Source organism: Rutilus rutilus (assembly GCF_951802725.1).
Source record: "Rutilus rutilus genome assembly, chromosome: 1".
NCBI classification, from domain to species: Eukaryota; Metazoa; Chordata; class Actinopteri; order Cypriniformes; family Leuciscidae; genus Rutilus; species Rutilus rutilus.
Genome location: NC_140209.1, coordinates 79,586,256 through 79,603,332, shown reverse-complemented (window position 1 = coordinate 79,603,332; position 17,077 = coordinate 79,586,256). Strand labels below are relative to the sequence as shown.

The window sequence follows — 17,077 nt, the reverse complement described above, 5'->3', positions numbered from 1 at the left end:
ATGTGCGTGATGTAACCCGTGAATTATTTTTTAGAGTGACTGAGATATCGCCACAGTCCACTTGGCGATTGGACTCGACTGGGGGAAACAGGGACAGGAGAGAACCCAAATCTACGTCTGCACCTGCGAGGATTTGGGCTCTGATGTTGTTCGTCACTGGAGGAGGTTCTGCGGCAACTGCATTCGGAGGGGCTGGCTGAGGAGTGGCTGAGAAGAGAGAGAAAGGAGAACGCACTTGGAGTGGGTTAAAGGGAGGAAAAGTCGGGGCTGTGGCCGATTGCGGAGGCATCCTCGCGCAGAGATCGGCCCTCGGGATAGAAGGAGGAGGAATAGGAAGAGCATAGTGAGGAAGGGGAAGGGGAAGGAAATGCGTCGGCGATTGACCAGCTAACGGAGGCATCCTCACGTTAGGGTGAGTACCTGGCGCTTGGGAAGGAGGAAAACTGAAAGAAGTAGAAGGGAAGAAAAACGTTTGGGGATCTTGTGTGAAAGTAGAATTGCAGAGATCTGGAGCATGAGGTACCACGGTGGGAGGGGCTGAGGAGAGGAGTTGACCTGGAAAAGTTTGGTGCCCTTCCGCGACTGGATCCGGGGCGCGGCCCAGGCTAGCGGAAGGTCTGCGACGACGTGGCGCGGGGGCGGGGCCCGGCGCTGCGGGTGAGGAAGGTGTAGACGCTGCGGGACGAGCGATCGGGGCCCGGCGAGCCTTGCTCGTCCGAGCCGATGAGTTTGGAGCTGAAACAGAAGGGTGAGAAGATTGTAAGGTGACATATAAATCAAACAACTCTGCTTTTTTCATCCTGCGGGAAAAATTTGCATCTGAATTAATTAAGGCTTGTCTCAGCCCCTTAACTGTCCACTTCCCTATGGGAGGGATGTTTGGGGGCACTGAAAGGTGGGAAGGCGCGGAGGAAGACGATGAGGAAGATGATGAGTTCCTCGCTGGTGGTGGTGAGGGGAGTCTTCGGCGTCTCGGAGTGTGCGGAGAAGATCTAGAAGGCCGGCGTCCCCTGTTAGAGGATAGAGGCTCGATGTTGTTAGCTGCTGGAGAGGAAAAGGTCGCTGGATTGGCGGTTTGCGATGGAGAAACCTCCGTGATGAAAGAATCATCGTCGGAGGGGAAGAGCTCTAACTCGGACATGACGGCACGAAGGCGGAGTCCGATGCTGAGAAATTTGTCATGAGACAGGAGGTAAGGGAAGGCTTTATTTATACTGGCTTCTTCTTGTGCTGATTGGATGATTACCTGAACATGCTCCTCCCGAACTTTGTTACATAAAACTTAATTTATAAATGATTGATGTGAATCTAAATGAAGCTGATCTTCATCAACACAAACAGAGCTTGAGAAAAGCACAGATACAAACCGTCACACACACTGATGACTATATGAGGAAGACACACACCGTCACACACACTGATGTCTATATGAGGAAGACACACACCGTCACACACACTGATGTCTATATGAGGAAGACACACACCGTCACACACACTGATGACTATATGAGGAAGACACACACCGTCACACACACTGATGTCTATATGAGGAAGACACACACCGTCACACACACTGATGACTATATGAGGAAGACACACACCGTCACACACACTGATGACTATATGAGGAAGACACACACCGTCACACACACTGATGTCTATATGAGGAAGACACACACCGTCACACACACTGATGACTATATGAGGAAGACACACACCGTCACACACACTGATGTCTATATGAGGAAGACACACACCGTCACACACACTGATGACTATATGAGGAAGACACACACCGTCACACACACTGATGTCTACATGAGGAAGACACACACCGTCACACACACTGATGACTATATGAGGAAGACACACACCGTCACACACACTGATGACTATATGAGGAAGACACACACCGTCACACACACTGATGTCTATATGAGGAAGACACACACCGTCACACACACACACTGATGACTATATGAGGAAGACACACACCATCACACACACTGATGACTATATGAGGAAGACACACACACTGATGTCTACATGAGGAAGACACACACACTGATGTCTATATGAGGAAGACACACACCGTCACACACACTGATGTCTATATGAGGAAGACACACACACTGATGTCTATATGAGGAAGACACACACCGTCACACACACTGATGTCTATATGAGGAAGACACACACCGTCACACACACTGATGACTACATGAGGAAGACACACACCGTCACACACACTGATGACTATATGAGGAAGACACACACCGTCACACACACTGATGTCTATATGAGGAAGACACACATCGTCACACACTCTGATGTCTATATGAGGAAGACACACACCGTCACACACACACTGATGTCTATATGAGGAAGACACACACCGTCACACACACTGATGTCTATATGAGGAAGATACACACCGTCACACACACTGATGTCTATATGAGGAAGACACACACCGTCACACACACTGATGACTACATGAGGAAGACACACACCGTCACACACACTGATGACTATATGAGGAAGACACACACCGTCACACACACTGATGACTATATGAGGAAGACACACACCGTCACACACACTGATGTCTATATGAGGAAGACACACACCGTCACACACACACTGATGACTATATGAGGAAGATACACACCGTCACACACACACTGATGACTATATGAGGAAGACACACACCGTCACACACACTGATGACTATATGAGGAAGACACACACCGTCACACACACTGATGTCTATATGAGGAAGACACACACCGTCACACACACTGATGACTATATGAGGAAGATACACACCGTCACACACACTGATGACTATATGAGGAAGACACACACCGTCACACACACTGATGTCTATATGAGGAAGATACACACCGTCACACACACTGATGTCTATATGAGGAAGACACACACCGTCACACACACTGATGTCTATATGAGGAAGACACACACCGTCACACACACTGATGTCTATATGAGGAAGACACACACCGTCACACACACTGATGTCTATATGAGGAAGACACACACCGTCACACACACTGATGACTATATGAGGAAGACACACACCGTCACACACACTGATGACTATATGAGGAAGACACACACCGTCACACACACTGATGTCTACATGAGGAAGACACACACCGTCACACACACACTGATGTCTACATGAGGAAGACACACACCGTCACACACACTGATGACTATATGAGGAAGACACACACCGTCACACACACTGATGTCTATATGAGGAAGACACACACCGTCACACACACTGATGTCTATATGAGGAAGACACACACCATCACACACACTGATGACTATATGAGGAAGACACACACCGTCACACACACAGATGTCTATATGAGGAAGACACACACCGTCACACACACTGATGTCTATATGAGGAAGACACACACCATCACACACACTGATGTCTATATGAGGAAGACACACACCGTCACACACACTGATGACTATATGAGGAAGACACACACCGTCACACACACTGATGACTATATGAGGAAGACACACACCGTCACACACACTGATGACTATATGAGGAAGACACACACCGTCACACACACTGATGACTATATGAGGAAGACACACACCGTCACACACACACTGATGACTATATGAGGAAGACACACACCGTCACACACACACTGATGTCTATATGAGGAAGATACACACCGTCACACACACTGATGTCTATATGAGGAAGACACACACCGTCACACACACTGATGACTATATGAGGAAGACACACACCGTCACACACACACTGATGTCTATATGAGGAAGACACACACCGTCACACACACTGATGTCTATATGAGGAAGACACACACCGTCACACACACTGATGACTATATGAGGAAGACACACACCGTCACACACACTGATGTCTATATGAGGAAGACACACACCGTCACACACACTGATGTCTATATGAGGAAGATACACACCGTCACACACACTGATGACTATATGAGGAAGACACACACCGTCACACACACTGATGACTATATGAGGAAGACACACACCGTCACACACACTGATGTCTATATGAGGAAGACACACACCGTCACACACACACTGATGACTATATGAGGAAGACACACACCGTCACACACACTGATGACTATATGAGGAAGACACACACCGTCACACACACTGATGACTATATGAGGAAGACACACACCGTCACACACACTGATGACTATATGAGGAAGATACACACCGTCACACACACACTGATGTCTATATGAGGAAGACACACACCGTCACACACACTGATGTCTATATGAGGAAGATACACACCGTCACACACACTGATGTCTATATGAGGAAGACACACACCGTCACACACACTGATGACTATATGAGGAAGACACACACCGTCACACACACTGATGTCTATATGAGGAAGACACACACCGTCACACACACTGATGACTATATGAGGAAGACACACACCGTCACACACACTGATGTCTATATGAGGAAGACACACACCGTCACACACACTGATGACTATATGAGGAAGACACACACCGTCACACACACTGATGTCTATATGAGGAAGATACACACCGTCACACACACACTGATGACTATATGAGGAAGACACACACCGTCACACACACACTGATGACTATATGAGGAAGACACACACCGTCACACACACTGATGACTATATGAGGAAGACACACACCGTCACACACACTGATGACTATATGAGGAAGACACACACCGTCACACACACTGATGTCTATATGAGGAAGACACACACCGTCACACACACTGATGTCTATATGAGGAAGACACACACCGTCACACACACTGATGACTATATGAGGAAGACACACACCGTCACACACACTGATGTCTATATGAGGAAGACACACACCGTCACACACACTGATGTCTATATGAGGAAGACACACACCGTCACACACACTGATGTCTATATGAGGAAGACACACACCGTCACACACACTGATGTCTATATGAGGAAGATACACACCGTCACACACACTGATGACTATATGAGGAAGATACACACCGTCACACACACTGATGTCTATATGAGGAAGATACACACCGTCACACACACTGATGACTATATGAGGAAGATACACACCGTCACACACACTGATGTCTATATGAGGAAGACACACACCGTCACACACACTGATGTCTATATGAGGAAGACACACACCGTCACACACACTGATGACTATATGAGGAAGACACACACCGTCACACACACTGATGTCTATATGAGGAAGACACACACCGTCACACACACTGATGACTATATGAGGAAGACACACACCGTCACACACACTGATGTCTATATGAGGAAGACACACACCGTCACACACACTGATGACTATATGAGGAAGACACACACCGTCACACACACTGATGTCTATATGAGGAAGACACACACCGTCACACACACTGATGACTATATGAGGAAGACACACACCGTCACACACACTGATGTCTATATGAGGAAGACACACACCGTCACACACACTGATGACTATATGAGGAAGACACACACCGTCACACACACTGATGTCTATATGAGGAAGACACACACCGTCACACACACTGATGACTATATGAGGAAGACACACACCGTCACACACACTGATGTCTATATGAGGAAGATACACACCGTCACACACACACTGATGACTATATGAGGAAGACACACACCGTCACACACACACTGATGACTATATGAGGAAGACACACACCGTCACACACACTGATGTCTATATGAGGAAGACACACACCGTCACACACACTGATGACTATATGAGGAAGACACACACCGTCACACACACTGATGTCTATATGAGGAAGACACACACCGTCACACACACTGATGTCTATATGAGGAAGACACACACCGTCACACACACTGATGACTATATGAGGAAGATACACACACCGTCACACACACTGATGTCTATATGAGGAAGATACACACCGTCACACACACTGATGTCTATATGAGGAAGACACACACCGTCACACACACTGATGACTACATGAGGAAGACACACACCGTCACACACACTGATGACTATATGAGGAAGACACACACCGTCACACACACTGATGACTATATGAGGAAGACACACACCGTCACACACACTGATGTCTATATGAGGAAGACACACACCGTCACACACACTGATGTCTATATGAGGAAGACACACACCGTCACACACACTGATGTCTATATGAGGAAGACACACACCGTCACACACACTGATGTCTATATGAGGAAGATACACACCGTCACACACACTGATGTCTATATGAGGAAGACACACACCGTCACACACACTGATGTCTATATGAGGAAGATACACACCGTCACACACACTGATGTCTATATGAGGAAGATACACACCGTCACACACACTGTTGTCTATATGAGGAAGACACACACCGTCACACACACTGATGTCTATATGAGGAAGACACACACCGTCACACACACTGATGACTATATGAGGAAGACACACACCGTCACACACACTGATGTCTATATGAGGAAGACACACACCGTCACACACACTGATGTCTATATGAGGAAGACACACACCGTCACACACACTGATGTCTATATGAGGAAGACACACACCGTCACACACACTGATGTCTATATGAGGAAGACACACACCGTCACACACACTGATGTCTATATGAGGAAGACACACACCGTCACACACACTGATGACTATATGAGGAAGACACACACCGTCACACACACTGATGTCTATATGAGGAAGATACACACCGTCACACACACTGATGTCTATATGAGGAAGACACACACCGTCACACACACTGATGTCTATATGAGGAAGACACACACCGTCACACACACTGATGACTATATGAGGAAGACACACACCGTCACACACACTGATGTCTATATGAGGAAGACACACACCGTCACACACACTGATGTCTATATGAGGAAGATACACACCGTCACACACACTGATGTCTATATGAGGAAGACACACACCGTCACACACACTGATGTCTATATGAGGAAGATACACACCGTCACACACACTGATGTCTATATGAGGAAGATACACACCGTCACACACACTGATGACTATATGAGGAAGACACACACCGTCACACACACTGATGTCTATATGAGGAAGACACACACCGTCACACACACTGATGACTATATGAGGAAGACACACACCGTCACACACACTGATGACTATATGAGGAAGACACACACCGTCACACACACTGATGTCTATATGAGGAAGATACACACCGTCACACACACTGATGACTATATGAGGAAGACACACACCGTCACACACACTGATGTCTATATGAGGAAGATACACACCGTCACACACACTGATGTCTATATGAGGAAGACACACACCGTCACACACACTGATGACTATATGAGGAAGACACACACCGTCACACACACTGATGACTATATGAGGAAGACACACACCGTCACACACACTGATGTCTATATGAGGAAGACACACACCGTCACACACACTGATGACTATATGAGGAAGACACACACCGTCACACACACTGATGTCTATATGAGGAAGATACACACCGTCACACACACTGATGTCTATATGAGGAAGATACACACCGTCACACACACTGATGACTATATGAGGAAGACACACACCGTCACACACACTGATGACTATATGAGGAAGACACACACCGTCACACACACTGATGACTATATGAGGAAGACACACACCGTCACACACACTGATGTCTATATGAGGAAGACACACACCGTCACACACACTGATGTCTATATGAGGAAGATACACACCGTCACACACACTGATGTCTATATGAGGAAGACACACACCGTCACACACACTGATGTCTATATGAGGAAGATACACACCGTCACACACACTGATGTCTATATGAGGAAGATACACACCGTCACACACACTGATGACTATATGAGGAAGACACACACCGTCACACACACTGATGACTATATGAGGAAGACACACACCGTCACACACACTGATGTCTATATGAGGAAGACACACACCGTCACACACACTGATGACTATATGAGGAAGATACACACCGTCACACACACTGATGTCTATATGAGGGTTTATTACACAGTTATTCTGACATATTTCAGTGACAGAAGTTCAGCAGTTATTAATGTGATGAAGAGGAAATAAGAGACACTATAACATCTCACTGTTACTGATTTATCATGAGCTCAAAGCATTATGGGTAGAATCTCTCTACAGTCTATTCTCATTCGTCAACAGTTTCACTGATGTACCAGGACCAGCCTCAAACCCCGGATAGAGCGGCCGAGTGAATATGGTCTGGACTGTGTGGATGAGGCTCATAGTGTCTCCGTCGACGCTGTAGAAGGACAGAGTTCCTGCACTGTGATCCACATACACTCCTACTCTACGACTGGGCTCTACAGGGACTTCAGTCCATGTGACGTGTCTGAATGAGTAACAGGAGGGAAAGAAGGCCAAACTCCAGGACTGAGCATTAGATCCAAACATACAGTCATAACCCTGTCCCTTCCTGCTGATGCTCTTATATGACACTGATACAGACACACCATTACCACTACTCTCAATCTCCCAGTAGAAGCGTCTACACACACACTCACTACACAACACCTGAGGATAAAAATCAAATCTGTGTGGATGATCGGGATACGGCTGGACTGTGTCAGTGCCAGTAATCACGCTGTTCCCCTCAGACAGAAGGAGGTGATTATTCATGGTGTTCAGATCCAGAGTGATCTGACCAGAATCTGATGGAGAGAAAACACATCATAATCAGGAGTTATGAATCTGATCTTTTATTGTCTCTGAACTCTTCATGTTCAGTATATCAGCAGTGTCTCAGTGCAGTTTAATCATCATTCACATGATCATCTCTAAAACTCTTCTGTCATGTTCTCTCTCAGCTTCTCCAGGAAGAACATGAACACACTCAGTGAGTTTCTCTGCTTGTTTTCTGACTTACATTGAAGGAACTCGCTCCTGGTCCTGGGAACAGGGGCTGTGGAAATCAACAGACATGAAGAGTGTGATTATCATGTCCAGAGAAAGTGATCCTGCATCCATTGCTAACACATGCAGAAATCCTCCAAAACAGAAGATATTTAGAGATGTCTCTGCTGTTGTTGCACTGTTGAGGGTTTGATATTAGTGACATGTCACCCTATCTGATTTGGCTTCTGTAGAACTGAGCACAGATTTGATCAGAGGGAATATGGTTAATCATATTAATCATATAGCTTCAAAAGACTTGGATTAAAGCTCAACCTCCTTGTTATTCTTTTTTCAAAGAGACACCAATTGATCAATAAATGTCTCATGCTCAATAATTTAATTAACCTATATTATAATTCTACCACTTATTATGAGAATTTCTGTGAATTAATGGATGACACATTTTAGTTACCGAATTTCCGGACTACAAGTCACTTTTTTTCATAGTTTAGGCGGTCCTACGACTTATGCGTTCATGACCTCAAGGCTAGATTATTGTAATGCTCTACTGGGTGGTTGCCCTGCACGCTTAATAAACAAACTACAGCTAGTTCAAAACGCAGCAGCTCGAGTTCTTACCAGAACCAGGAAGTATGAGCATATTAGCCCGGTTCTGTCAAAACTGCACTGGCTCCCTATTAAACATCGCATAAATTTTAAAAATATTGCTGATTACTTACAAAGCACTAAATGGTTTAGCTCCGCAGTACTTGAGCGAGCTCTTAACGCTTTATAGTCCTTCACGTCTATTGCGATCTCAAAATTCCGGCCAGTTGATAATACCTAGAATATCAAAATCGACTGCTGGTGGTAGATCCTTTTCCTATTTAGCACCAAAACTCTGGAACAGTCTTCCTACCATTGGACGCGACGACAGCGCAGTACTGAAGTGTCAACCAGTCTCTCCGTTTCTGAAGTGAGGTGGACTCCGGCCGTATCCAGACTAGATGGTGGATCTGCACGTGGACCCAACCATGACACATCCCTGAAGTGCCGGCCTCATCGACACGACCAATCTGACTTCTGACCCGTAATGCTGCCTGGATCATAATCATACACTGTTCATTCGTTGGCCAGAGGAGAACTGGCCCCCGACTGAGCCTGGGTTCTCCCAAGGTTTTTTTCTCCATTCTGTCACTGATGGAGTTTTGGTTCCTTGCCACTGTTGCCTTGGCTTTTGGCTTGCTTAGTTGGGGACATTTAATATTCAACGATATTATTGATCTGCCCAATTAGGGTGGACAATGATGCAATTTTCTTCTAGAAACAAACTTTGTTGTATTATTTTCATTTTATCAATATGAAGCTGCTTTGATACAATCTGTATTGTAAAAAGCGCTGTATAAATAAAGGTGACTTGACTTGACTTGACTTGACTATAGTCCGGTGCGAGTTATTCATACTGACTGACATTAACCAAGAGAAAACATTACCATCTACAGCCGCGAGAGGGTGTTATCCTGTAGGGGTGTAAATCGGACAGTTAATCACGATACGATACGATATGATATCGATTCTCTCAGCCAGCGATACGATATTTGCGATGCCTCAAAAAATCTATGATACGATTATGATTCGATCCGATTCAGGGCTATATCGATCGATTAATCGATATTTAGATATTATGGGCCAAGTGTGCACAACCAGTTACGTTTATTAACTCACACTAATACATGCAAAAATATTTAACATGAAAGTTTAATTAACTCTTTGAAAATTGCACACCCTCTCCCAATTGGGACATTTACAAGTTGTTTGTTACAAGTAAAAAAAACAAAAAAAACATGATATATGAAAATGTATATAACAGAAGAGCTCATTTGCAAAAACAGATAACTCCGTTCTTGTTCATTTTCATAAATCATGTTTTTTTAATATATATATTGTGCATTTGAATATCAATCAAACTGCAGCTGGGTTGTTTTGATTAAGTAATAATAACAAAAAATACAGGTAACTTATAAAATTAAAGTTCATTGAAAGTATTTTTTGTGTGTGTGTGTCAAAAGCAGATAACTCCACATTTCATGTTTCAGAGTTAATCAAAGCCAAGTAGTTGCTATGATACATAATAAAACACTCGGTTAATCTTTGTAACGTTAATCTTCTCAACTGACAGACGCCTGTCAAACTTTGTTGTTGCGATTAACCTACACGCAATACAGAGAGCTTTTCCCTCACAACTAACGTGCTGTTTTAGCAAGATTCCGTGAAAAAGTTTCAGCTTTTAGTTTCCTTTTACGCCCCGAAGAAGATATCACGGGTTCATCAAGTTAGCTGAAATCCATCCTCGATCACTTTTAGTCAGCTTTGACGAAACTCCTCTTGGCTAGCGCATCTTTTCAAAGTGACAAGCAAGCAGCCTTGTCACCTGACCTGAATACTGCGCACTGATTCGCTAAAACAGACTTTTCGGGGCTTGTCGTTTCTGCTGTAAAACATGAATTTGCGATGCCTTGAGTCTTGACAGTGAAAATACTGGCTTTTGTGACAAAGGGTTCAGTCAATCTTGTCAGGCATCTATTTCAGCGGAGAAAAGTTACGTGAGGATATGGAGTGTGTCAAAATAAAGGTACTGTATATTTATATTTTATGTGTGGTATCGATGCATCGTATCGTTACACGTTTGATTGATGTATCGATCCATATCGATGTATTGTTACACCCCTACTATCCTGTAGCCTATACCCTTGAAAAAATTAGCTGAAAACAACTAAAAAACTGTTAACTAAAACATTAACCTAAAGACAACTGAGAAAGCCTGAACACAAACAAAATGAAAAAGAAAAAAATCCCCATGTTTTCGGTGCTGATGCGCTGCCAATAAAGCACCTAAAAGCTGTTGCAGAGAACTGGCAAAAGTAATGATTATGAATATGTAAAATGTAGTTATACATTTTAATTGTTTATTAATAAACAAGTGTTTTCTGTGTCAGTGTCGGCTACAAAGATTAAGTTGACGATGCTGACTGTCGATCTTCGCAGTGGTGAACGCGCCAGAGAGAAATGCACATTTCATACGGATTACATAAGCAGAGCAGTCTGTTTTCTTTCATTTTCAATTATTCTGTTTAAAAGTAGACATTAAGCTTTCTATAGAAATTAAATAAAATGAATATATTATGTTCTGTGGAGGCAGACTCTTCTTCATCCGGTGGGTAATATTACTTTTGGTTTGCGCAGTGTAATTCACAGAATAACAAAACAAATATTTTGCCACCTAAAAGTTTTTTGGTGTTACGCATTATTTCCCTCATGTTATTTCGTCTATTTCCCTCATGTTAAATATAAAAAGCATGTAGACTGATATTTTTCTAATGTTTGGACTCCTTTATTAAAGGGATAGTTCGCCCAAAAATGAAAATTCTGTCATCATTTACTCACCCTCAAGTTGTTTCAAACTTGTATGAATTTCATTTTTCTGCTGAACACAAAAGAAGATATTTTGAAAAATGTCGGTAACCAAACAGTTGATGGACCTCATTGACTTCCATAGTAGGAAAAAAATACTATGGAAGTCAATGGGGTCCATCAACTGTATGGTTACCGACATTTTTCAAAATATCTTCTTTTGTGTTCAGCAGAAAAATGAAATTCATACAAGTTTGAAACAACTTGAGGGTGAGTAAATGATGACAGAATTTTCATTTTTGGGCGAACTATCCCTTTAAGGGAGTATGGATATATAAACAGACGTTTCAATATATTGGTATTAAATGCATTTTCTGAGAATTTATATATTTCAAGTTTTGACTGCAACTGTCACGTCCATAACACTTGGAATTGCCCAATTTTAAAGAATGTAGTTTTGTGGTGTAGGTCTACGTATATTATAATGTTAACTTCAAATAATACTGAAAGTAATTTGAAGATGTGGTAGCATTGGATCTGGATGGGAAGGATAACTCTGGCAGTGGAAGGGATGTGTCGTGATTCTGCCTTCTCAGGTTTGTGGATCTGAGTGTTGTGATTTCTGTTTCATATAGCATGTCGTTAAAGCCCTAGTTAATGTGTTACGTTAACATACACAGACACAGCTGTTGTTCTGTGTGCTATTGTGTAGTTGAATAACTTGTCTTTCCAGATTAAATGTCTGTTCTTGTTCTTGGATTTTGTGAAATAAATTTCTAAATAAATGCAACTTATAGTCCAGTGCAACTTGTATGTTTTTTTTCCTCTCCATGACACATTTTTTTTACTTATACTCCAGAGCAACTTATAGTCCAGAAATATACGGTAAATCATAAAACTGCATCATTGATCTTAAGGAGGCTGCCTTTGATATGTGTAGTGGTAAATCCCCTAGGATGGGGATGGTGCTTTCTGGGACAGTCTGGACCCTCTACTTTTTATATTGATTCAAGCCACTGTTGAGTGAGGGTCCTTTTCCAAAGATGTAAATATATTGCAGTTATTTTGCTTTTGTTCAAAAAGGATAAGGACCCTAACCTTTGTTCAAGTTATAGGGCTTGGTCCCTTCTAAATGCTGATCTTAAATTTGTATGCTTAATTGCTTGCGTGAAGGTCTTCAGCCGGTCATGACTAAGCTTGTCAACTGCCACCAGACAGGCTTCATTAGAACTAGATTAGCATCTGATAGTGTTAGAAGATTACTCCATATAATACATAGGTCATCTTCGCTGACTCTTCCTGCCACGGTCGTTCCTCTAGATGCTATGAAAGCTTTTGAACGTCTGGAATGGCCATATTTGTGGTCTGTCTGGGGTTGCTAATTTTGAAATATTTAATAGATGTAAGAAAATGTCCACTATATTATAGTTTCGGTCCCTTTGTCCCCTGCAAATTGTGCACTGTGCGCATTCATGGTGCAAGAGAGGCTCTGCGCCCAAACTTTGGAGAAACTCAAGAGTCTACTGATTTAAATTAAGAAGATTCCCCAATCAAGATTTTTCTTTTACATAATATGTAGTACTTGTTTAGTCTTGGGTATACTTTGAAACATATTTTGTCTCAAATATTTGTTTATCTGCTATTCACATCAGTTTGATTTCAGGGATGACTGAGGTCTTTCTGCAGAAATGCCATTATACAGTTTTTGTGTGTTAAGTTGATTATTGTTTTTTTTGTGTGTTTTGTTTATTATTGAAATTGTTTATTCATTTTTGTTTATTCATTTTTTTATTTGTATGTCAGATATATTTGTAAATGTCCTTTGGGTTTTCATACAGAGAAATGTATGTACATAATATACTCTGTCTATAAGGACTATCTGTAAAAACATTAACAAAGGAAATAATATGTTCATATACGTATATAGAGTTAAATGAGAAACACTTTACATCATGTTAATTATAGCCACACCTGTTAGGAAATATGGTTGTCAATACAAAAAATGACTGTGTAAGATAAAGATTAAAGCCATAAATGTGCATATGACACTTACCTGAAGGTGGTATGGGGCCGATAGTGTCACTGGCTTCACTCACTCCCACAGGCTGGAACTGTGTGTCTGTAAGCTTCCCTGATTCATACAGATAGATAGAGGAGCCGGGACAGATAGAGGAGCCAGGACAGATAGAGGAGTCAGGACTGGAGGGTTCAGAGATGGCAGAAATAATGAATCGATATCTCTTTTCATCTTTATTAACCTCTGAAAAACTTCTGAAAAGAGATAAGTTCTTTCTCATCTTTGAGATGACATCAGGATCGTTGAACCACTTTGTGACAGATTTCTTTTCCACATCTAACTCTTTAAACTCATTAGATTCCAGAAATGTCTTCATGGCTGAAAGATACGGGTCTTCATACTTCAGAGATGTGAAGGTCAAGCACACCACATCATCAATATTAGGATCAAGGAGGAGGATGTTGCGACCGGTTGAGTCTACAGTTTTGATTCCCTGCAGTATTTCAGTGTGAAAACTCAAGAGGTCAAGTTCAGCCTTTGCATTATCTAACCACTGGTTAAGCATGTCAGCATTGAAGGGGGAGCTGTTGTGGATCTTCAGGATGTCTTCCAATGACTGTTGCTCCTTCTCTCCTCCTCGCATAGCAGGCAAGACCTTGGCCACTTCTTTCAGGAGCAGCGTTTCGTAAGTGCTAAGAGAGCCCTGAAACAATTGCAGCCTCTCTTTGATGTCTTTGAAAACATTTACCAGTGTTTTTCTGGAGAGGTCGTTGCATGTCCTCTCTACTTCTCCCAGCCCCTCTATTATATCTTCAGTGTTGGAAACCAGACTTGTGGTGATTTCTCTCTCCAACTGAGCAGCTTTTGTATCCAGTAGAGAAAGAGGATAGAGCCAGACTTTTATTGGAACTGCATTCTGTGGATTCTCCTTCAGTATAGTGGGGAGCTTCTTGTACACCTCTAGGGCCTCCATGAAAGTGGTGGGGTTCTGATCAAGGTAGACGTCACCATAAAATGTGCAGGCGATGCTCTTAGACATATCATTTTGATCATCTGTCATTTGTAAAGCTCCTTTTCCCTGAATGGAAAATCCAGGGATGCTCTTGACCATGACATTCAGTTTTCCCTCAATATCCTGCTTGTTTTCCTCTTCAGAAATTGTCCGATCAAACACCATGACGGCCTGAGCTCCGTATAGTACACCTGTGATCACATGAGTTGCAGTTGTCTGCTCAAAGACCTCAGGGTAGGTGATGTGTTTCACTCCCAGCTGAGTCATAGTGAGCTGTTCAAATCTTGTGGTTTCACTGTAATTCATTGTCACTCTGGACTGTTGGTTTGAGGATTTGGTGTCACTCAGGAACTTGCCAGATCCTCCCACCTTCACCAGCCCTGCCAAGAAGCTGGCCTTCAGGGAAGCACTCACATCCAGGAGACTGGACTTACTAGAGAGAGAGTCAGAGCTACTGAACTTCACATCTGTCATGGGCTTTGGACGACTGTCCAAATTTTCACTCAATGATTTCTTATCCCACAGAGTGACACCTGAAATGAGAAATGTAGTTCAAACAATAGACCGTTGGTGCTTGCAACGCCAAGGTCATGGGTTTGATTCCTAGAGACTGCAAGAACTGACAAGAATGTAAAATATGTACCTTGAAATGAAGTGCAAGTCGCTTTGGATAAAAGCGTCTACCAAATGCGTAAATGTAAATGGATTTAAAGTCGACAAGAAATCAAAATTGACCCTATTTACTTTATTAGCGCAGATCACTAGTCTTGTGGTGAACAATTAATCTGTGCAAGTTAATACACAGAAAAACATTGTTTGCCAAGGTAATCTTTAATCAAAATCTGAAAAGTTACTTCCATTCTGGAATGGCGTTTCTTTTCTGATGACATTGGTTTGACGGCTTGGATTGAAAACGCTTAACCACTCCTCAATCCGTTAGTCTGCGAGATGGAGATGAGGAGCGCTAGAGTGAAACCCTGCCCTCTGTTCAATATCCCCTTTCACTTGGAAATACGTCACAACACTGGAGAAAAGTCGTTTGGCACTTCCGGTTCACAGGGACTTAAACAGTTACGGACGCAATGTACCGTTCAAGTAAACATGCCGATTTTGTATAAGACTACTAATTTAACATTTGTGAGCTTTATCTTATGTCTCGAAATTACCACACATGTACTGTTTTGTTGATTCACATTTGGGTAAAAAAGGAATAAAAAGCATTTTAGTAGGGACTGTACACTAACCTGGAATGAAGGTATCCCTGCGGCAGTCATACAGCATACCAGGATACAGAGGTCTTCCTAGAGCTGCCACTTCAATGGGCTGTGATGCCATGGCTGCAGTGAATAACAATGAGTAATGGGGATATTTATACATTTGAAGTACATAAGGACTACTTTATTATTGTAAATTTATTTTTACTTGGTAATAATTTCATTAGTTTTCACATTGTTTTAAAATTCCTTAAAATACAATTTAATTCAGTGTTTAAAAAATTTAAAAACAAATAAAGGCATAAATCCTTCCTTTACTGGCTAGGTTTACATGCAACCA

The 17,077-nt window shown here is 42.6% G+C and overlaps 1 protein-coding gene across 1 annotated transcript; it reads right to left on the bottom strand.

Moving 5' to 3' along the window:
* Positions 1 to 605: 605 nt before the first annotated feature.
* On the bottom strand, positions 606 to 16,858 carry LOC311305285 (neoverrucotoxin subunit beta-like; the record flags this gene model as incomplete). The annotated part of the gene is made up of 6 exons (XM_084432889.1): positions 606 to 735; positions 861 to 1,166; positions 8,530 to 8,899; positions 9,115 to 9,150; positions 14,548 to 16,056; positions 16,768 to 16,858. 6 exons carry the CDS (start codon positions 16,856 to 16,858, stop codon positions 606 to 608), a joined length of 2,442 nt encoding a protein of 813 aa, XP_084289015.1.
* Between the last annotated feature and the right edge of the window lie 219 nt (positions 16,859 to 17,077).